This window comes from Lycium barbarum, chromosome 7 (assembly GCF_019175385.1).
Source record: "Lycium barbarum isolate Lr01 chromosome 7, ASM1917538v2, whole genome shotgun sequence".
Lineage (NCBI taxonomy): Eukaryota > Viridiplantae > Streptophyta > Magnoliopsida > Solanales > Solanaceae > Lycium > Lycium barbarum.
The window spans coordinates 7,350,016-7,375,671 of record NC_083343.1 but is presented as its reverse complement, the minus strand read 5'-3'; the positions used below and the strand labels follow the sequence as shown (position 1 = coordinate 7,375,671).

At 33.7% G+C, this 25,656-nt stretch overlaps 1 protein-coding gene across 3 annotated transcripts in view; it reads left to right on the top strand.

Moving 5' to 3' along the window:
* Positions 1-17,823: 17,823 nt before the first annotated feature.
* Positions 17,824-25,656, top strand: part of LOC132603051 (dicer-like protein 4) — a 31,594-nt gene continuing 23,761 nt past the window's right edge. For 2 of the 3 annotated variants that reach the window (XM_060315916.1, XM_060315915.1), the window contains exons 1-3: positions 17,824-18,140; positions 23,638-23,815; positions 24,605-24,715. In XM_060315916.1, the coding sequence (XP_060171899.1) occupies positions 18,013-18,140; positions 23,638-23,815; positions 24,605-24,715 (417 nt within the window). In that variant the 5' untranslated portion in view covers positions 17,824-18,012. Of the gene's footprint in view, positions 18,141-18,372; positions 18,495-23,637; positions 23,816-24,604; positions 24,716-25,656 lie in introns of those variants that run through there. The other variant, XM_060315917.1, reaches the window with a different exon arrangement.

The following is a 25,656-nucleotide window of genomic DNA, read 5'->3' as shown; positions in this document are numbered from 1 at the left end:
ATTTTCTTACCCACACATGCCCTGACATCTCTATCTCCGTTCAACACTTAAGCCAATATATGCAATCACCCCACAAAGCACATCTTGCAGCAGCACATCATGTACTCCGTTACCTTCTCAATGATCCCGGTCTTGGCATTTTCCTTAATTCCTCTCCTTCTCTTTCTATACTTGCTTTTTGTGACTCCGACTGGGCCACTTGCCCGGATTCCCGACGATCCATCAGTGGGTTCTATATAACCCTTGGCAGCAGTCCTATTTCTTGGAAATCTAAAAAACAAGCCTCTCTCTCCCTTTCCTCTGCCGAGGCCGAATACCGCTCCATGAGACGTGTTGTCGCAGAGCTTACTTGGCTCGTTCGCCTCTTTTCCGATCTAGATCTACCCATTTCCCTTCCTATTCCACTGTTTTCCGACATTTAGGCGGCGATTCACATTGCTAAAAATCCCGTCTTTCATGAAAGGACAAAGCATGTTGACTTGGATTGTCACTTTGTCCGTCAACAGTACTTAGATGGCCTTATTTCCCTCTCTTTTCTTCCTTCCTCTTCACAACCAGCCGATCTCTTTACTAAACCTCTTCCAGCATCTTCTCATCGTTTTTTTGTTGAGCAAATTGGGTGTCCGTTCCTCCCTCTCCAATTTGAGGGGGATTTTGGAATTAATTACATCTCCGATGTATCGGAGAAGACGAAGGAAACTTTTGCAGAGAAAAGGAAAGGGAATAGAGTACAGTTCACATGCTGTGCACATTAGTAGTATTCAATTCGTAGTGTTGTGCACATTAAAACCCGTGGCCACAAATAAAGCAAAATGATCACATGTTGTGCACATTAGTAGTATTCAATTCCCATTTTAATTATTAAATGTAGGGACAGGTGTATAGTTACTGCTCTCCATTATTCCTTTTCATTGCTATATAAACATGTATTGTGCAGATGAAAAAGACACACAGAAAATTCATTTCAATCTGTTTCTTCGTCATTTTTTTATTTCTATCAATTTCCAACCAGAGTTGTGATCGGTATTCGATACCTTAACTAAGAGTGTTTAACCTTACTGACTGATTAAGATTAACAAAAAAATGTATATGGTCTTTAGAAAAATGATAATGTGGCTGTATGTCTTATCTTAATGTACATGCATAGAATTTGTATATTAACAAAGTGACTGAAAGAGTTTACAGAGTGATTATAGTTACTAAATTATATATTATTAGTTCTAGTTGGCAAATTGGATATGGCCTTGAAATGATATGTGGCCTGCCAATTTTTGGAGAAAAAAGGATTGCAACACTTACAGCTCACCTAGCAACTTTGCTAATGTGATAGTAGAACTATACATGACCAAACTACTTTTTACTTACTTGTTTCTCAGAATTTGATATTTCAAGCTTTTGTTGCTCAACCTTAGCTATCACTTAACAAAGCTCAATTCAAATTAACCATCAAATAGAAGAGTAGGGCAAAGTACAAAATAGCCTTTTCTTTGACTTGTAATTGAAAAATAGTTATATATTCAAAAGTCATTGAAAAATAGCCAATTTTCAGAATCCATGATAGTGTTATGTGTCACGCCCCGAACCATGGCCTGGACGTAACACGGCACTCGGTGCCTGACTGCATGTGACCGAGCGAACCACATGGCTTGCTGAATCATCATGATACATAACGTAAGCGGAATATAACATAAATGCATAGTGAGCCTTTATAAAACATGGTAAGTCATAATACTTATTAAAATACTTGTTTAAACATGAGTGAGCCAAAATGGCTATACGACTCCAAATGTCTGACATGACATAACTAACTTGTCTAGTCTATGAAACCTCTAACATGAATCTGAACATAAAATATACTTGCTGGGACAAGGCCCCCAGCATACCCTTAATGCATCAATGACATAAGGTAAACAACTGACTAAACCCCGAAGAGAATGGGGCTCACCCAAAAACTGATATGAGAGTTGTCCTACTGAGCAGGTGCGTTGTCCTGTACGTCTGTACCTGCATCGTGAAATGAAGGCCCCCAAGGCAAATAAACGGGGACGTCAGTACTTTGAATGTACTAGTATGTAAACACATGAGAGAAATAGCAGGCACATGATACATGAACATGAAATTGAAACTGAAACTGGATACTGAAACTGATCATAAACATGAGTGCTGTCAACATGAAGAAATCTGTAATAATCTGTAATGATCTGTAATATTCTGTAATAATCTGTAATATTATGCAATAATCTGTAATATTCTGTAATACCGACATGAACCACTACGGGGAGAAACGTGGAGTCTGATCTCTGCCCAATCAGCTAAGCCATCTCGTACCTTGCCGGGACACGAGACATGAACATGACATAAATGGATCCAAAATCCCTCAATGGGAAAAATATGAAGGAATCGTCCTAACTGGGCGGAGCGATCCTTATCCTACGTTGGCATACGTAGTTTCAGGCTATCTGAGCCTTATCGGTATTAATACAACTCCCGAACATGAAAATAACTGAAAACATGATTTCTGAATCTTGACATGAACATGGGTACATGAAGACATGGCAATAAATACATATATAAAAGTTTTTCATGAAAATAAGCATAATATCTCATATCTTGTGTTATAGAACCCATGGAATGCAAGTTATGGGTTTTTCATAGATTACGGACCGAGTCTCAATTACCAAAACAGTAAATTAAGACTAATCAAACGGAATTGTAACTGACCATATAATATACATCATGGTTCAAGTGTCTAGGGTTCAACATGAATATGCCTAGAATCCTAAAACTTGGTGTGTAATCATGGAATATTGAAACATGGGGAAGAACAAGGATGTTCCCACACGTGGATAGCGCCTACATACCTTGACTTCCTGTTTTTGAGCGTATCACAATGTCCTTCAATCCCTTTAACTTCAATCTATAGCAATACATGTCATAGGGATTCTATATTAGCAACAATATCCATGCTTTGTTCATCTAAGCATTTTATCAAACACTTGGTGGGCATGAAGCTCCACAACCCTCACTAATGGTGTTTTCTTCACCCAATACCCATTCTATTACTGCTAGCTACTTCTACAATCTCAATTAGATGTAATTAACATCATTCTCCATCACTCATATGAATACAACAATCTCAAGTCAATAATCCAAAAACCCTAGCATAGTTCATATAATTATCTTTATCAAACCTATTTACTATTCTCCCAAGAACTCATCAACACTTTAATCATCATGAGAAAGTCATGAAACTTACCTTAGATAGTGGTTGAACAAGTCTTGAGTGGAGTTACTCCTCTAGCACCAAAACCCTACTTCACTTCCCTTGGGTTTTCTTGAATTAGATAAACTTTGGCTAGGTTTCATACATTTGGGTTCATGGATTTGGTGTTATTGATTATGGATTTCCCTTGAATTTTCTTGTGGATGAATGTTAGAGAGTATTTTAGAGGCTTTCTTGACCAAGAATGATGAAAAATATGATTTTGATCGAGTTGGGTCTTATTTAAAGTAGTCCAGAAAAGTCTGGACAAAATCTCTCTGGCACACTTTGCGGCGGAACTGCGGGGCCGCATGTCGTGTTTGCGGGCCGCATCTTGAGCCGCATAGTGTGACAGAGGGTGATATTCTGCCGAACAGTCTGTAGAAAATAGCCATAACTTTTTGTACATAGCTCCGTTTAAGGCCCATAATATACAGTTGGAAAGCTATTTCAAAGGGCTACAACTTTCATCAAGGAAGTTTTCCCAAATTATCAATTAATAAAGGGGTTATGGTCGTTGGAAGTAAGACCTTCTATAAACTCACTTGCAAACATGCTCCGTAGAGTGGTTTTCAACTTTGCTTTGCCCAAAGACTCTTCTCATGTCTTGATTGGGTTTCAAACACCATTTATACTACTCAAATTGGGTTCATCATACCCCCATATTATAAGACAAATCTTAACCCGAAGCTACGAGGTGTTACATTATGGATTTCAAACCAAAAGACGCAAAATTCCATGATTGTATGCTGGACCAATTCAGGACACTGTCACATTGCTCTTTTGTACGAACAATCATATTAGCTTCATTGTAGCTTGTATTTTTTTTCCCTTGAATGAACAATTAATTTAAATAGATGCTCACCCCAGCGCTTGAATTAAAAATAGCAGACAAATGTACAATATATGTATAATCTAGGTACAATATATGTATAATCAGTGTATAATCTATGTATACCAACTCTACAAAATGAACAATGAATTTGGCCGGCTATTTATGTAAAAAACTCCTTTTGAATCAATAGTGTCGTTATTTCTTCTTCTTTTTCTCCACAGGCGAATGACATTATCTAAATATGCTTTACTCAAGATAAGCTTTGACATTGGAAGGATTCTTATTATGAGATGAGCTAACATCCCTTTAGTTATGGGACTTTAGTTTGGGATATATGAAAATGATATCTTAGATGTTTGTCAAATTAATAGCTATCTCACTCACCATGTTATTTTCATATCGTCTAGTGTTGTTGCTCACACCCAAACCAGGGACAGCTCTAGGGGCCAGGAGGGTGTTCACTCAAACCTCATCGTCAAAAAATTACACTGTATATATAAGGTAATTTTTTTGTTTTGTATGTAAATATATAGATTTTTTTTATTAAAAAAAAATTACAAAGGGGTAGGGGAAGGGGAAATGAGGAAAGGGAATCCAATGTGGGGATTCGAACCCTCACAAACAAGGTGAAAGTTCAAGTAGTCAACCAACAAAGCTACTAGATCCCTACAATGTATATAGATTTTGAATCCTTTGATTGCAAGACTAGAGGTTCGTTCAGTAATTTAGAATTTCAAAATTTACCTTGAGGGTTCCAAGTTCAAATCTCAAACATTACATTTTTATTTTTTGAACCCAGCGTATCAGCTTAGCCACAAATTGGCATAAAACAATCAAAGTTATTGAAATTGGCACTCGATAACTTATATACACATTTTAGGGATAAGGCACTATTACCCCCTGAACTTGTACCAAAGTTGCTAGGACACACCTTTCCTTTCACGAGATCCTATTACCCCCCTAAACTATTTTTTCCCGTAATTATTTGCATCTTTTGTGCTGACGTGGACTAGTGCGTGAGATCAAATATGTGAAGACCCTATCGTCTAAAATGCACTATGTTTCATCCTATATTCAACCGATTATACACCCAATTTAGAAGAACTCAAATTCTTATTTTGGTCTTAAATTCTCATCTTTTTCGACGAGGTAAGTAAATTATTGTGTAAATTCATTATCCTTTCTCCATTTCATGTCGAATTTTTAGTTTAGGGTTTTAATTTTCTTCCCCAATTTCTGTGTATGAAATTTTAGGGTTAGGAATGGCGAATAGCTTGTTGAATAAGTTGTGTATGGACGAAGAAGATCCAATGCTCAATTCCAAAGTGCGATGCAAACATGGCATTTTGATGAAAATGCAGACTTCTTGGTCTGATCGCAATCCCGAAAGGAGATTTTGGTCTTGTCTTCACTATGAGGTTTGTGCTCATATTCTAATTTGGTTGATTAATTTTAGTGTTAGTGTTAATTTGAAGTGACCGTATTCTTCAAATTTCAGCCCATGAAGTGCAAGTTTTTCAGATGGAGAGACACACAGAGAGTTGATCAAAGATCACGGTTTATTATTCCAAGATAGGTGAAAAAATCAAAGAGTTAGAAGAAATTTACGAGCGTGTTCGGGTGCCTTTGGATGAACTTAAAAGTCTTAAGATGAAATATGATAATGTCGACATGAATTCATTTGAACTTGAGGAGAAAATTCAGTTGGATGAGGTTGAAAGTCTTACCCTTCAATACGATAATCTCAACATCAACTCGATTGAGCTTCAAGATTCAAAAGATAAAGGTGAGTTGATTGAGCTTCAAGATTCAAAAGATAAAAGTGAGTTGAATGAGTTTGAAGATTCAAAAGAGGAGAAGGATGAGTTGAATGAGTTTGAAGATTTAAAAGAAGAGAAGGATTATTTGAATGAGCTTGCAGGGTCAACTTCAACCGTTGTTGTTTTCTAACATACAAAGACACATATATTAGAAGACACAACCAATATTAGAAGACACACAATAAAATAGTACATTACCTTTGGTCTACCCATTCTTGTTGTTGAACTTGATGGAATTGATGAACCAGGATGATCATGTGCATCAGTTGAACTTGATGGAACTGATGAACCAACATTTTTCAAAGGACACCCTCTTCTGTTGTGACCCTTAACATGGAAAAGACCACATGTCATAGTCATACCATTTTTAGGTAATTTCCCAGACTTCTTTGTTTCATTTTGCTCTTTCCTTTTATTCTTTTTGGGCCTGCCTGACATTGATTTCACCACTGGTGGTGCAACAGTAGGATGTCTATTCTCAGGCCAAAATGGCATATTATTTACAGGCTAAATGAAGTGAGAATATGTCATCAAATATCTCTCCTTTTTGTAACAGCTATTAACATCTTCAGTTGGGTCATATTGTTTAAAAATCATGGCAGATATGGCATGTGCACATGGTATCCCCCCTAACCATCTATGATCTACAACTACATACCCTCTTTCTTAGACAAACTGAGTGTTGCTTGTCTCCTTCCAACACTTCATATCCTGTTTGTCCATTAAATTCCAGTGAACAGTCCATTGCCTTGTCAATGTTATCCTCCAATATCTTCATTCCCATCGGAGAAATATCCCCTATCTAAGTATTTGCAAATTGACCTAACCTATCAATTCTATTCATAACCTTTACTCTTATCTCCTCAAGCATGCTAATGATAGTTTTGTGCCTAGGTGCCAAAATTCAAGCATTGAAACTCTCACACATATTATTATCAACTGAATCACACTTCACATCAGTGTTAAAAAACACCTTGCACCAATACTCTTTATCATAGTAGAGTAGATAATCAATTATTCCCTTGCCAAGTTTTCCCAATAACTTCATATTTGCATTAAATTATGCCTCATAAGTGCTTTTAGCACACTTCCAAAATACTTGCTTCCTTTGAAGCCCTCTCTATTCCTTTGACCAGTTATCAAGAATGTGCCTAGCACACCTCCTTTCTTCACAGGCTGGCAACAGTTCCCTAGTAGCTGATTCAAGTCCCTACGACATTTGGCATCAAAGTATGAAAAAACAGAAAGAATAAAAAAACAGAAAGTATGAAAATAACTAGATAGTATGATAAGAACATATCTTTTGCATGTCTGAAATTATAGTGTAGCCTGTTCCATCTCCTAATCCCAAGTCCTTTTTTAGCAAAGTCAAGAACCAAGTCCAAGTATTTTTGTTCTCATATTCCACTACTGCCCAAGCAAGTGGAGGCATTTGGTTATTCCCATCCCTAGCCACAACACATAGTAATTGCCCCCTACTAATTCCTTTAAGGAAACAACCATCTAATCCTATGCATTTCCTAACAGCCATGAATACCTTCTTGAGTGCATCAAAATAGATGTAAAAAGCTTCAAAAACTGGCTGACCAAGATCATTAGCATCACCAAGTTTAACAACAAAGGTACTTCCAGGGTTTGTCCTTAACAACTCATCCTTATAATCAAGAATTCTTCCAAACTCAAGAATATGATCTCCCATTATCTCCTTCAGCACCTTAGCTCTTGCTCTCCTAGCTATGGTCTTAACAACATGGACTTTAAACTTCATCCTAACTATCTCTTGTAACTTAAACACTCTAATGTTTTGTTGTTCAATTATTCTCTTATTTAAGTTGGCATCTTATAACCAAATACTTCATCCGGTATTATAAATTGAGTTTTTCCCCCTCTCTCTCCCTTTTAAAGTTTGTATCTGATTATTTTCCCCAAATACTCTAATCTTATCCGCCAATTTCTCTATCAATTTTAGCAGAAACAAATCCAGAATTTCAAGAGGATGAGTTCACCATTATTTATGGTTTTTTTTAATTTCTTTTACCTTTGGTTCTCAGCTTAGCGACTATGTTTTTTTTTCCTTTTTGGACTTGGATGATTAGAAATAAAGGGGGAAAAGTCATGAGATGTAATATAAAAAAAGAAACACGTTTTTTACTTTTAGGTAATTGGAATTATAGAAGAAAAAAGATTTATAATAATACAAAAAGGAAAGTTAAAAGGCTGCTTTAGAAAAAAAAAAAACATAAAATGTGCAGGAGCTCGAGTTTGATCCCAAGACCCTGAGGAAATAAACACAGTCCCTAGCCAATGCTCTACTCGGCCTAATTTGATTATGTGTTCCTTTAGTTAATATTAGATATATTTTCAGAATTATATACATAATATATCGAGTTTAGTCGAGTGACCATGTGTTCAGGTAACCCAACTTTGATACCTAAATTCGCCCCTAAATTTTAGTTTGAAATCGGCATGCTTTTGGGAGGTATTTTGGAGTTCTAGTTGCTACAATTGGTGTATTTTTCTTCATTTTTGGGTTCTTCATCAATTTCGTTGTTGGGCTGGAATATTCATTTATTTTTCGGGTTTCTATCAATATTTTTAAGATAAAGACCTGAAAACACCACTAAAGACCATTGAAACTTGGTTCGAATTTTTTCAATCTACGTATTTATGATTTGTCTCTATTGGGTTTGGGCTTTGTTGGAAACATCATAAGAAAATTGAATATCAATTTAGGAGGTGTTTGGAAACGATTTGAGGTGGACTTAAGCTGAATTTCTAATTGAAAATTATATTCCAAGTCGAAGACGATTCCATTTGTGTATCCCCCATTGTATCTCGTGTGTATCCTTACTCATATCAGTATATATCACATTTGTATCTATTAATATCTTATATATATATATATATATATATATAATCATTAAAATATGTGTGTCATATACACTAACCTACACGGATATATAACATAGTATACAGATATCCCAACGGTGTCCATGAAATTTTTTATGTGATACGCACTGATATACACTATATTTATCATGAAATACACATAATCAGAGGCATTTTCTAGGTTTGATTTTGCGACAAGGTGGGAGTGGCCTCTGTGTGAAGAGGAGATGTTCGGACGAGGGAAGTAAGCTACGGTGGTTCTTCTGAAGAAGAGATGCTCAGATGCCCCAGTGAGGCGGTGTGAGAAATTGGCTATGGTGGGTCTGAGGAGAGGTAGAAAGAAGTATTGGGGAGAGATGATTAGACAGGACATGACACATTTGCAGGTTATCGAGGACATGTGGTGGTTGAGGATGAGGGTAGAAGGTTAGTAGCTAGAAAGGCGTCGTCTAGTTTTCCCTTCTTTGTATTATTATTATTATTATTATTATTACACTCTTATTATCTTATGCTTCGATTTTATTATTACATGTTGTTTCTTTTTCTTCGGTTATTGTGTTATTTGTTGTTGCTTCTGTTCTTTTCTCTGTTGTATTCCCTTTCTATACATGTTTTGATATGCTTTACTTGAGTCAAGGGTCTATAAAAAACAACCTCTCTATCTTCACAAGGTAGGGGCAAGGTTGCGTACATTCTATCCTCTTCAGTCTCCACTTGTGAGATTACACGGGATATGTTGTTATTGTTGTTGATATTTTACTTGAAACAAGGCCAAGTCACTTATAGTCTTTCTCAAATTTTGTGTATAGCCTCAGCTTGTACAGGTATTTTCAGTCAACTTCAGTCACACCACTCATACCCGTTCAATCCAACAAAAAAAAAGGGTGTGGAGGAGGACGGAGAGGAGGAGGAGCATTACTAAGTTGCAACTCTTTATACACATACATTTAAGTAGTTTTAAAGAGATAGAACATTGCTACATGGTTTAGGAAGAGAAGTATGAGTGCACATGAACCCCACCCTCCTCAACAATACATCTGTATGTATGTTCAAAGATCCATTCTAGTGATTTGAAAACAAAAAATAAAAGGGATAATTTCAAATACTTCTCTTAAGATTTGGCTTCACAATACTAATCCTTCTAGTGTTTTACAATATTACACTTACCAAACACACCCGAAAACACGTGTTCTCCTTATTTTCCGCTAGAAACCTCTTTCTTTCATACCAAACACACCCGATTTTTCCGTTGAAAACATCTCTCTTTCATACCATACACACCCGAAAACATGTTTTCTCCTTATTTTCCGCTAGAAACCTCTTTATTTCATACCAAACACTCCCGATTTTTTTCGTTGGAAACATTTTTCTTTCATACCAAACACACGCGAAAACACGTGTTCTCCTTATTTTCATCAAGTAGACAAGTTCTGACAAAGTTAAAACGAATTCTTGAGTATCAAATTTGGATTCACACTTAATTACACTCAAATTCAATTTTCATGTGACTTTCCAAACAAGCTTTTAAGTAAAAAGGAAATACACTCACGTAAACAAGGAATCGTTCAATTTTTTCCAAACTTTCTAGTTAAAAGTATCAAAACACTTTTTCTCTATCCACTTTAGGAACTAGCAAAAGAATTTCACACCTACATTTCATTCATCAATACCATCCATATTCGTCTACCTAGTTATACTATCTCCCCTCCAATTTTCACATACCATTTGATGAGGATTGTTTCGTCCTTCCTCCTACTATTCACTCTGGCACAAGTAATTAATGCTCACAGAATAGGCGCTGATAAAGAACCTGATTCATGATATATGTGACTGTGTGAGAAAACTACGACAATCAAAATCATGCTTCATCAAATTGGCCAGATTTGCAATAAAAATGACCTAGTCGACGCTGGAATGTTTATGATTTTTAATACTAATAATAAATAGATAAAAATAATTGCTATAAAAAATAAAAGAAAAAAGAAAAAGAGATCAGCATAATATCATGGACTTGAAAGGAAATTGGTGTTACTAAACCAAATATAAAAGAAGGTCATCTCCAAAAAAAAAATCTTCGTTCTGTTTTGTTTTGTTAGCCTTATTTCATGCTTTTCGTTTTCTTGGAATAAAGGGACATTCATGCAAATACGTCTTCATTAATTGAATTGGTGTTGCAACTCTTACATTACTTACAGTATGGTTCTAGTTTTATGGTATGAAGTGAGTAATGATTAAATTCTCCGGCACAAAATCATCTAAGGCAAGTAGAAAAATATGACTACTCATAACTTTTCGTTTCCTTTTTCTTTTACTTATTTGTAGTTTAAATTATAAATATTTAAGACGATCTAATACACCGATAACTACTTAAACTTGTCACAAAATTTCATTTGAATATTTGAACTATGGTCTACATCTGTTGAACATCTGAACACGTGATAATGTGTTTCAATTAGACACTTTCAGCTCAAATTTTAAAAATACTTTTGCGCGCACCTAATACGTAAATAAGTTAATCATATAAAATATATCACTTCCTTTAATTATACACATCAATTGAAATTGAAATTGGCGTGAGGAATATATCACCTCCTTTAATTACACATCTTCTCGATTAGAAAAGATCTGAAGAATATGTCATCTCTTTTAATTATAAATTTTTAAAGATATTCTCAAATTTACCCTCCCTATTTCCTAAGCTTCTCGTTAGCCAATATTATCCCTCCTAATATTTTTTTCCTACCAATCCAAACGGCTTCATTTATATTTTATTCTTCTTCGCAACATTTGGAACATAATTAGTCAGCATGCATTCCATTCAACAAATCGTCTGAAAATCTCACTCCATTTCAATTCAATATAGATCGTGTATAATTAATAATATAGAAGACTATTAAGAATAATTAAAATATATTTGTTACAAGTATCAGTATGTTCTGAATAAAATACTGAACAATAGTGCTAACATTCTCTTTGATGGCTAACAAGAACTTACATGCTTAAGCTATGAAATGTTTAGCAAAATAAATAGAGAAAATGATAAAAAAAAAAAGTCTCTCATATTTGAGGGTAGTTCAAAATAGCCCTTTAAGTATGAGCTGAACAACTTTGCTCCTTGAAGTTTGCTAAAAGTTAACATTTTTTGTCTCCCTCAAATATTTAACAATTTATGTTCGATAGATTTGACGAAAACAATGGTAAAAAAAAATTTAACAGTAAACGTTAAAAAAGTTTCATCAAATCCTAAAATATTCAATTCAAAAAATTGCACTAGATACTAAAAACTCACCTCAAAGAGTTGCTCTATAAAAGAATAAAACTCTACAAAATTGTACTACTGAATGTGAGTTCCACTAATTTCATTTTTTTCATAGTTCTGTCAAATCTAAAAAATAAAGTTCTATAAATATTTGACGGAGACTAAAAGTGTTAACTTCTGACAAACATAAAGGACCAAAATTGTTCAATTCATAATACCATTTTTGACATTTTCTCAAAATAAAATATGTGCAAAGACATATATAGACACAAGAGTCAACAACTTTATTTCTTGTATTACATGGCTCATGTTGACTTTCCTACTTCACTTAAGAGATTATTTATTAGAAGTTTATTATATTAATTTTATTAATTATACTTTGAAATTTTAATTTAACTACTAGTCTTTAGTAAAAATTTATACTCAGCGAGTGTCTACATCAAGTCAATACATGCACCCCATGTGTTTGAATATAAAGTTATTTTACTTAACCATGATCAACTAACGTGTACTTTTACTTCATTAAGGATGTGTTTGGTATGAAAGAAAATATTTTTGTATTCTCTTAAAAAGTAAGTGAGTTTCTTAATTATTTTCTAGTGTTTAGTAAATCAAAAAAATATTATCCCAAAAATATTTATATGTCATCTAACCAGATACTATGAGGGTTGGATGAGGCGGGGAGTGGGGGTCGCATGGTCAAGGGGTGAGGGTTGGGAGCGCTAGGTGGGGTTGAAAGGAGATAATAAATTTGAAATGTCACTTACGAAACTTGTTTTCCCTACTTGCATTAGGAAAATTATTTTTCTCATTTTTAAGGAATTTGTTAGGAAAAATATTTTTCAATATATTATGACCAACCAAACATGACTAAAAATAATTTCCTTCATACCAAACACATCCTAAATCACTTATATAATAAATTGTATTAATTTGGTGTAATCACTTGGTGAGAATACATTTTACCCTGGTCTTTTACATAGTTATTTAATGATAGACGTAATATTAAAAAAATAATCTCTTGAGAAAAATCTCATTTCTTTAGTATAAATAAGATGTAAATAAAAGGTACAGAGGCAGTCAACAACTTTATTTATTGTGTAATCTAGTTCTAGTTCTAATAAAGTGAATCTAGTTGATGGCCAAACGGAATGAAACGTCGACCACAAAAACAAAATATCAAGATAAATGACTGATCGAGTTCTTATCTGGTAAACCTAATGTGCTTGAAAGTGTAACGTAAAAATAAATGGTGAATAACATAATAGAAATGAAATGTCGACAACGAAGGGACAAAATATTAAAATACGAGCTATGATTAATGACTAGTCAAGTCCTTGGCGGAAAAGCTCCAAATTCCGACCAACATGAAAAGCTATCTCGCTTCTTGAATAAACTTACACATACCTAAAAAGATGTTAATGCGGTAATAAATATATACACACAGTACTCTTAAAATTATGCAATATGCATTAATAAGTTAAAATAGATGCAAACAAAATATTAGGAATAGAATGTCGACCACGAAAATAAAAAATCTTATATTATGAGAATTAATGACATGTCAAGTTCTTGTCGGTAGACACGAAAGACGTAAATACAAACTCGAAGAGAGATTTTGTGAAATGGGCTTACACCGACGATTTTTAAAAGATGCTACAGCACGCTTAAAAGGTAACCGCATAAGATTATGTAATATACATTGATGAGTAAATAATAACCTAAAATAAAAGATACATTAGGAATGAGATGTCGACACGAAATAAACAAAATCTTTTAATATGTGAATTAGTAACAAATCTTATAATACGAGAATTAGTGACATGTCAAGTCCTTGTTGTGTAGACATGAAAGACATAAATACAATCTCGAAGAGAAATTTCATGAAATTAGCTTACACCGACGATTAAAAAAAAACTCTAGTACTCTTAAAAGATGACCGCGTGAGATTGTGTAATATACATTGATGAGTAAGTAATAACCTAAAATAAATGATACATTAAGAATGAGATGTAGACAAGAAAGAAACAAAATCTTTTAATGCGTGAATTAGTAACAAGTCAAGTCCTTGTTGCATAACTTCCGACCTACAAAAAAACGTAACATCTAAACACGAAAATACGTTTCATAAAATTACACTAACAATTTTAAAAATTATATATACATTCAAGGAAAAAAACTACTTCCTCTGGTCCATTGTAGTTGTCAAACAACAACATATCAAGTATAATCCACAAGTAGGGTTTGAGGAGGGTAGACCGTACGCAGATCTTTACCCCTACCTTTGCAAGTAGAGAGGTTGTTTCCAATAGATCCTTGGCTTAATTAAAATAGATACACAACAATTAATGAAAACAAATGCAGTAACAACAACAGTAGAAAAACTGCGTACAACAAGTAGTAATAGAAAACTAATAATAAAAATTACGAGATTACTAAAATAATAAAAATGATGAGAATAATACCAATACCAGTGGTAAGGGAAAAAAGCGCCTATCTACTCACTACTAGCCTTCTACCCTAATTCTCGACTTCTACACTCCCTTATCTAGGATCATGTCTATTTTAATTATCGTGCTCATTAAAAATAGTTGGTCCAAAATAATTATCATTTAAAAAACATTTAAAATAATAATTAATTAATTATTTCACCTTTACCCTTACCAACAAATGTGGAGAGAAATTAATTTAATTACTACTATTAAGAAGCATGGGTTTGCACCCAGCTTCGTCGTCCGTTTTCCATAAAAAAAAAAAAGTGTGGGCCCAACTAAACATTAGCCAATATTTTTTAAAAAAAGCGTGGTCCCCATATTAAACACCAACCAACCAATATTAAAAAAAAAAAAAGTGAAACCCACCATCTCCAAACTTACGGGGAAAAAAAAAAGTAAACCCTATATTAACAAAATCAAGCAATATAAAAAAAAGTGAATCTCATATTAAAAAAACAAACAATGTCAAAAAAAAAAAAACATGCAATGAATTAACAAAATCAAGCAATATAAAATAAAATAAAAAGTGAACCCCATATTAAAAAAAAATATAATGTTAAAAAAAAAAAGTGCAGACTTTGTATTCGTAGCAAACACTAATATAATAAAGATTTAGATACGGAGCACAAACTACAATGTTATATTAATCGTGTTTTAAACATTGTATATGTATATATATTATATGCATAAAAATAGTGGAAACTAATAATGTCCAAAAAAAAAAAAAAGTGCACCCCATAAAGGGTGAACCCCATACTAAACAACATCAAGCAATATTAAAAAAAAAAAAAAGGTGGAACCCACCATCTCCAAACTCATGATAAAAAAAAGTGGACCCCATATTAACAAAATCAAGCAATATAAAAAAAATGAACTCCATATTAAAAAAAAAATAATGTCAAAAAAAAATTGCAGACTTTGTATTCGTAGTAAACACTAATATAATAAAGTTTTAGATACGGAGTACAAACTACAATGTTATATTAATCGTGTTTTGAACATAGTATATATGCATAAAAATAGTGCAAATTATTAGTGTCCAAAAAAAAAAAAGTGCACCCCATATTAAAAAATCAAACAATATTTATGTAATTTCCAAAGTATCTCATTAAGTCAATAATGATAGATTCATTGCCACGTGCGTATCAATCCATTAGTGGAAGCAAATGAAATTGTTTTTCTTCAAAAGGTTAAGTAGTCAAACCATACAATTTTTTTTTTATATTAGCCTGAGATCTAATCTAGATATTAAACTGTTGTATTTGCTATTCCGCTATGTAATTTATTTGTTATGTTTACTAAAATAAATATACTTAAAATATTTATATTTTAAAATAAGATAGAATTTAATTACTTTTTTATTTTTATTCTTACTCTAATAAATGTGAAAAGAGATTAATGTCGTAAAAAAATAATATCAAATGGAGATCAAATAATGAATAAGGTAAATTAGTCAAATTATAATTCTAATCGACGTTTTCTTAAAAAACCATGCAAAAGACAACATGACAAGTAAAATGAGCTAAACCGAGAATATTTACCAAAATTAAAAAATAGTATTTCTTCATTTAAATAGAAAATCAATTTCTACTTTGTTTCGTTTTAAATATGTAAAATTAATTTAATAATTTGAATTAGAATTATCCAAATCAAAATTTGATAAAAAATAATAAGTATTTTACACCTTTAAATTAATCGAATTAAAATTGAAAGTATCAACTGATGCTTAAATAATGCTATTGTTTTATCTCAAAGAGAGGAAAATACAAGTCTTCTCTTTAAAAAATATTAATAAATTTGCTGATTTTGTATTCGTAGCAAGCATTAATATAATGAAGTTTTAGATACGGAGCACAAACTACAATGTTATATTAATCGTATTTTGAACATAATATATATATATATATATATATATATATATATAAAATTATTATTCAAAGATAACTATATACACATAAATGCACTATAATCTAAAGTATTGCGCACGGGCATAGGCGTCTAGTATACATTAGAAAAGAGAATAACATTATTATTATTATTAAATTAACATAAAGAGTAAATAAGAGTAATTTAATCACATTACCTTTTTAATTAATGTTTCTTCCTGGTTAAGCAAATAACAGTGAGGGTGTTGATACATCATTGAACAGTGTCAGCCAGCACTTTTTCAAAAGATACATGCCCCTGAAAACCCACTTCTCAAGTAAGAATAATAATAAAACAAATACTAAAGTATTAATTTGTCTCTCGTACGCACTGCCCCCACTTGTCCAGTCAGCTGAAAGTCAATCAATCAACCCCCCTTTTTTAGGACCCCGTTTGGCCGTAAGAATTTTTCCTTTTTTTTTTCCGAAAAACGTTTTTACTTTATTTGAAAAGTTAATGTTTGATCATGAAAAATTTAAATACAAATTTAAGTTATAATTAGAATTTTAAAAACACAATTTTATTTTTATTTTTTTTCACTTTCAATACATTCAAACAACCGAATATTTTTTGGAAAAACTATAACCAAACACAACTCTATCTTAAATTCAAACTTCAAAATTCCAAATAAAATGAAAAATATTTGATTTTTATGGCCAAACGCCTACTTATATTTATTGAGAATGGCACAAGTAGTCTATCCGGTGCTAAAGTTATGCTGATATTAGTTAAACTAAATTAGTTGTATAACAACATACCTAATGTAATTTCACAAATGAGGTTTGGAGAGGGTAACCATACTAGATTAGTTATCTTGATATTATTTTTTGTTACCTCTTTGATTTATTGTATTAAAAATAATGTGTAAATTTCATAGATGATCACATACAACTAGAGTATTTTTTCCACTAAAGGTTTTCTAACGCAAATATCACATAACCAATCACCTTTAACGAAGCGATAGTTATGTGATTTTTATGCTAAAAAACACAGTTAAATGATTTTAATAAAAAAAAGTGATAATTATGTGATTTTTATATTAAAAAAAATACAATTAAGTAACTTTGAGACAAAAGAGATATTTATGTAATTAATAATGAAATTTACCCTAAAAATAACATATGTTGCATAATATTTACGAAGAAATCGCTTCTTTACAAAAATATCCTCCACTTGCTTCATCTTATTTAGTACGTAGAAAAAAAAAAAAAGGGTTTAAGTGACCTCACATTAATCTCGATATATTATTATTCCATAATCTGGCAGAAAGAATCTATTAGGTTGTTACTTTTAATTTAATAACAGTAGTGAACATATTTTATAAAAGCCACACCCCTGAAAACCCACTTAACTAAGTAAAGTAAAAAGAAAGAAACAAAATATTCTCATTTGGTCTCTCTTTCTTTCACTCAGTCAACTTAAAAGTCAATTATAGTGTTGCCGTCGTTACTCTTCCGGTTATCGTCGTTAACTCTTCCGGTTACCGTCGTTAACTCTTACGTTACCGTCGTTAAATCTACGCCGTCATGGAAGGCGGCGAATTTGAGAATGGTGAAACTTCAGGGATCACTAACAAACTTTCCGTTTTATCTCTCAATGCTGACGTGGATTCCGTTGAGAAATCAGTGAAGGATCCTAGGAAAATTGCTAGAAAGTAAGTTCTAGTGATTTTTTTCTTCTTGTAAATTTCAATTATTCGATCAATGCACTTTATCCTCGTGTGCGCAAAATTGATATATATGTTTTTTATTTTTTTAATGAATTATTTGTGTATTTACATCAATTTAGTTGAGCTGTGTAGGGATTTATGAGAAATGTATAGGAATATAGGGTCCGTTTGGCCATGGATAATTTTCATTTTTTTCGGGAATCGTTTCTGGACACAGATTATTAGTCGATTTATGTGACGCTTTTCGCTTATTGAGAGTCAATTTGACTGATTTTCTGTCAATGGTGACGTGGATTCCGCTGAGAAATCAGAAAAGGATCCTAGAAAAATTGCTAGAAAGTAAGTTCTACTGATTTTTTTTTTTTTATACTCCTTATAAATTTCAATTTATTCGATGAATGCTCCCTCTGTGCCAATTTATGCTTCTAGAGTCAATTACACTAATTTTCGAAGCTAAATTGGATTAGATCAACTTAATATTTTGACTAGTGAAAATTGTTCTTTTGTTTTCCTTCCTGATGAATTTCAACTGGATGAATATGGAGTATCCGTGTGCTGTGTTACTTTGTCCTTGTGTGTACAAAATTGATATGTGTATATAGTGTTTTTAATAAATTATTTGTGTATATATGTAGATTATATACACATTTAATTGAGCTGTGCGGCGGTTTGTGAGAAATGTATAGAAATATAGGGCCCGTTTGGCCATGAGTATTTTTCACTATTTTCCGGAATCGTGTTGGACATAGAATTGTTACAATTTTCCAGAATTCAAACTGTTACTACTTTTTTTTTTTTTTCAAATTTCACATTTTTTTTTTATGGGTAAAATTACGCTCTATGTCTACTGGGAAAGAATATTTACCCGGTTTAACCTAGTTTTTCCTTAATTATCCGGTTTAGCCTAGTTTTCCTTTAAACACCTCTTATACACTATTATACCCAGTCAACCGAAAGTCAATGAATCAACCCTTTTTTCCTACCGCTCATAATCCACCACCGCCTTGTTGCCGTCATGGAAGGCGGCAAATTTGAGAATGGCACAAATACTCTATCAAGTGTTGAAGCTTCATTGATCACTAACAAGCTTTTCCGTTCTATCTCTCAATGGTGACCTGGATTCCACTGAGAAATCCGACAAAGATCCTAGAAATGTTGCTAGAAAGTAAGTTCTTTTTGTGTTTCTCGCCTAAAAATTTCAAGTCGATGAATTCAGAGTACCCGTGCAACGTGCTACTTTGTCCTTGTGGGTGCAAAATTGATACACACACATGTATGTATAATATTTTATAAATTATTTGTGTATATATGTATATTATACACACATTTAATTGAGCTGTGCAGCGGTTTGTGAGAAATGTATAGAAATTTAGCAGTCCGTTGGCCATATTTTCACTTTTTCTTTCCGGAATTTTATTAAAGTTGCAAGAAAGTAAGTTCTTGTTGTGTTCTCGCCTAAAAATTTCAAGTTGATGAATTTGGAGTACCCGTGCGATGTGCTACTTTGTCCTTGTGGGTGCAAAATTGATACACACACATGTATGTATAATATTTTATAAATTATTTGTGTATATATGTATATTATACACACATTTAATTGAGCTGTGCGGCGGTTTGTGAGAAATGTATAGAAATTTAGCAGTCCGTTTGGCCATATTTTCACTTTTTCTTTCCGGAATTTTATTGAAGTTGCAAGAAAGTAAGTTCTTGTTGTGTTCTCGCCTAAAAATTTCAAGTTGATGAATTTGGAGTACCCGTGCGATGTGCTACTTCGTCCTTGTGGGTGCAAAATTGATATGCACACGCACACATCTATGTATAATTTTTTATAAATTATTTGTGTATATATGTATATTATACACACATTTAATTGAGTTGTGCGGCGGTTTGTGAGGAATGTTTTGAAATTTAGCAGTCCGTTTGGCCATATTTTCACTTTTTCTTTCCGGAATTTTATTAAAGTTGCTATCTAGCAAGTTCTTTTTGTGTTTCTCGCCTAAAAAATTCAAGTTGATGAATTTGGAGTACCCGTGCGATGTGTTACTCTGTCCTTGTGGGTGCAAAATTGATACACGCACACACATACATGTATGTATAATTTTTTATAAATTATTTGTGTATATATGTATATTATACACACATTTAATTGAGTTGTGCGGCGGTTTATGAGGAATGTACAGAAATTTAGCAGTCCATTTGGCCATATTTTCACTTTTCTTTCCGGAATTTTATTCCGGAATGGTGTTTGGACGTAGAATTGTTACAATTTTCCGGAAATCAACTTCAATTTGAATTCTGGAATATTCCGGAATTCAAATTGATATTTTGTCCTTGTGCGTGAAAAAAATGATACTCCCTCCGTCGCAAGAAAAGTTGTCACATTTCGCTTCTCGAGAGTCAATTTGACTAATTTTTTAAGCTAAATTGGATTAGATTAATGTAATATTTTAAACTTAAAATTAGAATATTTAAAAACTAGACAAAATATACTGTAAATTGTAATAGTTCTCATATCAATATGGTGAAAAAAATACTATCTTAAAATGTTGGTCAATGTTCAAGTAGTTTGACTTTCGAGAAGCGAACAACAACAACAACAACATTCCCAGTGAAATCCCAGAATGTGGGGTCTAGGGAGGGTAAAGTGTACGCAGACCTTACCCATATCTCGGAAGATAGGGAGGCTGTTTCCGGAAGACCCTCGGCTCAAGAGAAAACATAAGAAAAGGTCAGATAAGCACAAACAGTTCAAAGCAAAATGAAAATGAAACTAAAGAAAGCGAAACGTGATTGTCACTTTCGAGAAGCGAAACGTGACAAAAATTCCAGGACGGATACGGAGGCCGGAAGGAGAGAGAGTGTGTGTGTGTGTGTGTATATAATTTCTTATAAATTTTGTGTGTGTATATATGTATATACACACATTTAACTGAGCTATGCGGTGGTTTGTCAGCAATGTATAAAAATATAGGGCCCGTTTGACCATGGATAATTGTCACTTTTTATCGGAATTTTATTCCGGAATCTTGTTTGGACATAGAATTGTTATAATTTTCCGGAATTTAAAGTATAGATACATATATTGGGGCCTTCACGGCCTAAGATAAACAAACAACTCATACATTGTGCTTTTAAGGAAAAGCAAGCAGGCTAAGAGTTCAAGCCTCGCTTGCTTCGAAAATGGCAAACTTCTGTTGAACTCGCTTGCTTTGAAAATGACAAACTTCCGTTGAACTCGTTTGCTTCGAAAATGACAAAATTCCATTGAACTCGCTTGCTTCGAAAATGACAAACTTCTCTTTATTTGAATGTCCGAAGTCCTCTCACCTCATTCTATTCAAAATCACGAATAACGGGTTCAAATTAGTCTAGGGGAACTAATTCATAAGTTTAGGGCACCTCGGGGTTAAAGTCAATCCTTGGTCAATTCAAAATAGCCCCTCACATCAACGATCAAAATTCAAAATAAGTTACATGCATGTGTTACCTATTAGCTATGGAATCCCATTCAATAATCAAAATCATATTTTGATAGCAATCAATAGGTCAAAAAATCCAAATTCCCCAATTGGATCTCTTAAATCATGTTTTCATGGCTTAAATTCTATGAATCACGCATAATCATGAGTCCCACTTAAGGAATCAATACCTCGAATATGGGGTTGAAACTCCACCTCTCTGTGATCCAAGATCGATAACTTCTTACTCAAAAATTACAAATTCCTTGTTAAAAACACTGTTGAAATCTCATAGCAGCTTTTTATACTGCCACAGGTCCTCGATCACGTTCGCATTCCCTGGACTTGCGTTCGTGATGCAGTCAATGTCCAGGCTTGCGCTATCGCGGTCGTCTCCTCAGGGTTGCTTAAAAGGCTTGACCGGATTTGATCAAACCCTTATCCTTCGTGATCGCACTCTCTGGCCCCACGATCGTGATGAACATTTTCCTTGAGTTCCACGATCTTGACAGGGGGTGCACGGTCATGATGAAGGCATCAGCACCAGAAAAATCTGCAATTTTTTTTTTTTGAACTGTAAAAATAAAATAAAATCTGCAAATGGTGCTGAAACACCTCCAAGCCCCTCGGGTCCCAACCCGAACATGCTAACAAGTCTGAAAACATTATATCAACCTATAGGAAGTCTTAAACCATGCAATGACTCACAAATACTGAAAAAAGGGGTTGGGTTTTTACACTTTGATAATGTTAAGTTAAACGTTTGAAATGGCAAGAGTGTTAAAATATCGGCTGAGAAGTGGTCTGATGACACTCTTCTGTTTGAGAAATTCGCTGACTTAATACAACAAGAATTGCACTATGGTTGACTGCTAGTCTTCTGGTGTATGGATCTTACATTGAGAAAAATCTCAATGATGAACAGATAGAAAATTCTTTACTCTGGAAGTTTAAAGCATTTACTGTCAGGGCATGCTACAAAATCTTTTGCTGAAAATGGGAGGAAACAATGAAAATTTGCCATGATGGAATATTTTGAAGATTGTTGCATCCTCACAGTTGCTTGCTTCAGCTGGACTGCAATATGACACCTGTCTCACTCATGAAAACCTATAGAGGAGGGGTTTTATCATTTGCAGTAAATGTTTCTAATGTGAAGAAGCAGCTGAATCAATTGATCACTTGCTGCTGCTCCGTTGCATTTTCATTAGGGAGATTTGGTCTATGTTTCTGGGAAGTTTTTCAAGTCAATTGGTTGGTAGGAAGCATAAAACAGGCCTTAAATAGCTGGCAAAACTCTTGGGAAGCAGATTCTACTGAAATGGCAGTATCTGGTTTTACTTTCTGGAACACTGATTAGAGAAAAAAGGAACACATTTCTCATGTAAAGTCTAGGTGTTTGAAGAGTTTCTCTTTGTGGTCCAAGAAAAATGTTGTAACTGATTTTGCTTCATTATTTGATCTGATGTATTCCTTCAATATTTTTTTTTTTGATTAAGCACCGGGTGTCCGGGTCTCTTTGAGCCCCGACTAATCCCGGGGGTGCACAGGCCCTCGGCAAGGAGTTTCCCGCAAGTGCACCACGGGTAATTCAGGGTTTTACCCCAGTCCGATGGCCCTTAGAAATTGTTTGCACCCAGTGGGTTTCGAACTTGAGACCTTGAAAGGGAGCACCCCAAGGCTCAAGCCAATTACCACCAGGCCAACCCCTGATGTATTCCTTCAATATTTAGGCGTAAAAAACCCGTTCCTGTTGTACTCTCCTAGTACCTTCGAGGTTCTTGAGATTTTTTTAATGAAATCTCTACCTTTTCATAAAGAACAGAGAAGTGTGTTTTGTGTAGGTGTTGCTACAATAAAACCTTCGAGCTTTCAAACACCTGAAACTCTTTGTAATATCAAACAATTTTAGAATTTAATTACATTATATTAGCTGAATAATGATGTTTAAGTATTCCAAAACAACAAACTAGGCAGCTTTGATGATTTTATAGTAAGATTTTACTGATTTTATTTCTTATCAGGTATCAGATGGATCTTTGCAGAAGAGCATTAAAGGAGAATGTTGTCGTATATCTAGGAACGGGTTGTGGGAAAACCCACATTGCTGTTTTGCTTATCTATGAGATGGGGCAGCTAATAAGGAAACCCCAGAAAAGCATTTGCGTGTTTCTTGCTCCCACTGTGGCATTGGTGGAACAGGTTTTCTTCTTTCTGATTTTTTTGTAACCTTCTAAATTTTTTGATATCAAGGATGTGAACTACTTTACATGAAATCAAATGGCTGAATATCAAATATCTTTTCTACTATTGAGGCGGTATTTGAGAGCTTTAAGCATTAGTGTTTCTGCCAGTTATATTACATATCCTCTCTGTCTTTTATCCGTTCAATTCAGTCCCAAATAAAACCGACAATTTTATTGATTTCTCTTGCATCGCCTAAAAAGTTTCTTAGTCATCCCTTCTTTTGGATGGCCACTTCCTTACCGTCGCATTTTCTGTTGCTTCAATGGCATCACATATCTTTCGGCTACTGTTCTGATGTCATCGCTGCTATTGTCCAGAGGCCGCTTTGGCTTTGTATTCATCACATCATTGAGTCTTCAATATGTTTCTCATAGAAATCATTATTGATTTTGTGGCTCGTATGTAAGCAATATTCTTCACATATAGACTAGGTGTTTCAGGCTAATAAATTAAGCAATACTTCCGATTTTGCTGAAAATTGGTCAAGTGATTAGCATGAAAAAGGCCTATAGTCTTGCCTCTCATAGAGAACAAGAAATAACTCTTAAATTTTGAATGTCATATGTTATGTTTAACCAATTTTCTCTTCATTGGAATCTTATTCCTATTAAACTTATTCTGTTTTTCTGTGTATGCTTTTGCTTCTTGGGGCAGGGTGGGGAATTAACAAGTGTGTCTGAAACTTGATAATATATGGGCCTAAAAGTTATTTGGTTTTTGCATGTGCTTCTGAAATTGGAAAAGCAAGCCAAAGTCATAGAAGACTCTATTGACTTCAAAGTTGGGACATACTGTGGGAAATCAAAGCACTTGAAGAGCCACCAAGACTGGGAGAAAGAAATGGAAGAGTATGAGGTAAGTCTGCATGATTTTTTTTTATTTTTTTTGTTTGTTTGTTAATGATGGACATTATCTCCTGAGTATTATTTCTTTATGGCAGAACCTTGGGCGTTCTCGGTAAGCAAACTCCCAATTAGAGATTTTAATGCAAATAATCATTGAAATTTGAAAAACTGAAGTTAGGGTGACAAAAAAAGCTGAATAACTGAATACTGATGTAACTAAATTATCTCCCTTATACTTGGAATGTTTGTGCAGACCTGCAATAAGACAATATCTTAAAGCTAATCTAATTCTTGCAGTAATAAATACTCTTACTTTCCTTTACAAAAAGAATTATCTCCCATCTACTTTTCTCTCTTCCTGTGTTAATCACAGCATCTTGATTAGATGATAGAAGTAGTTCTTGTATCTTTTCTTTGCCTCCTTACTCTTTAAGTGATTAAGTTTTACCACTTACTGCAGAGTTTGAATTATCTTTATCTAAATTGGGATTTTGAATGCGAGGAAATGATCTTATGAAGTGACAAATCTCAGATGTTTGCTTGATATCAAGAGAATTGGAATGTACATTTTCTATCTTTCTTTTGTAGGATAAAGGGATTCAACCCTTCGTTCGAATGTATTACTATATTCGTAGCTTCCCATGGTCAAGCTCTTTTCCACTTAAAAATTTGGCAGAGGAGTGCGACACTTTCATAATGCCTCTCCGTCCTCCACCCACAAAGAAGAGCTTTTAAACTTTTTTATTTCCTTCTAGTTGAAAATTCTCCAAATAGAATATTTTTGAGAATTTCTTATAAGGTTCTACTGTTCCCAAAAAAAAAAAAAAATCTTTACTTGGCTGTTTTTTGGTTCCAAAATTGGACTGCATCAGTCATTCTTCTCCAAGTTTCGCTCTGAGTATATACTCTTCCACTTAAATCTTCTGAAGAAAGACGAAGTGTGGCCGCCCC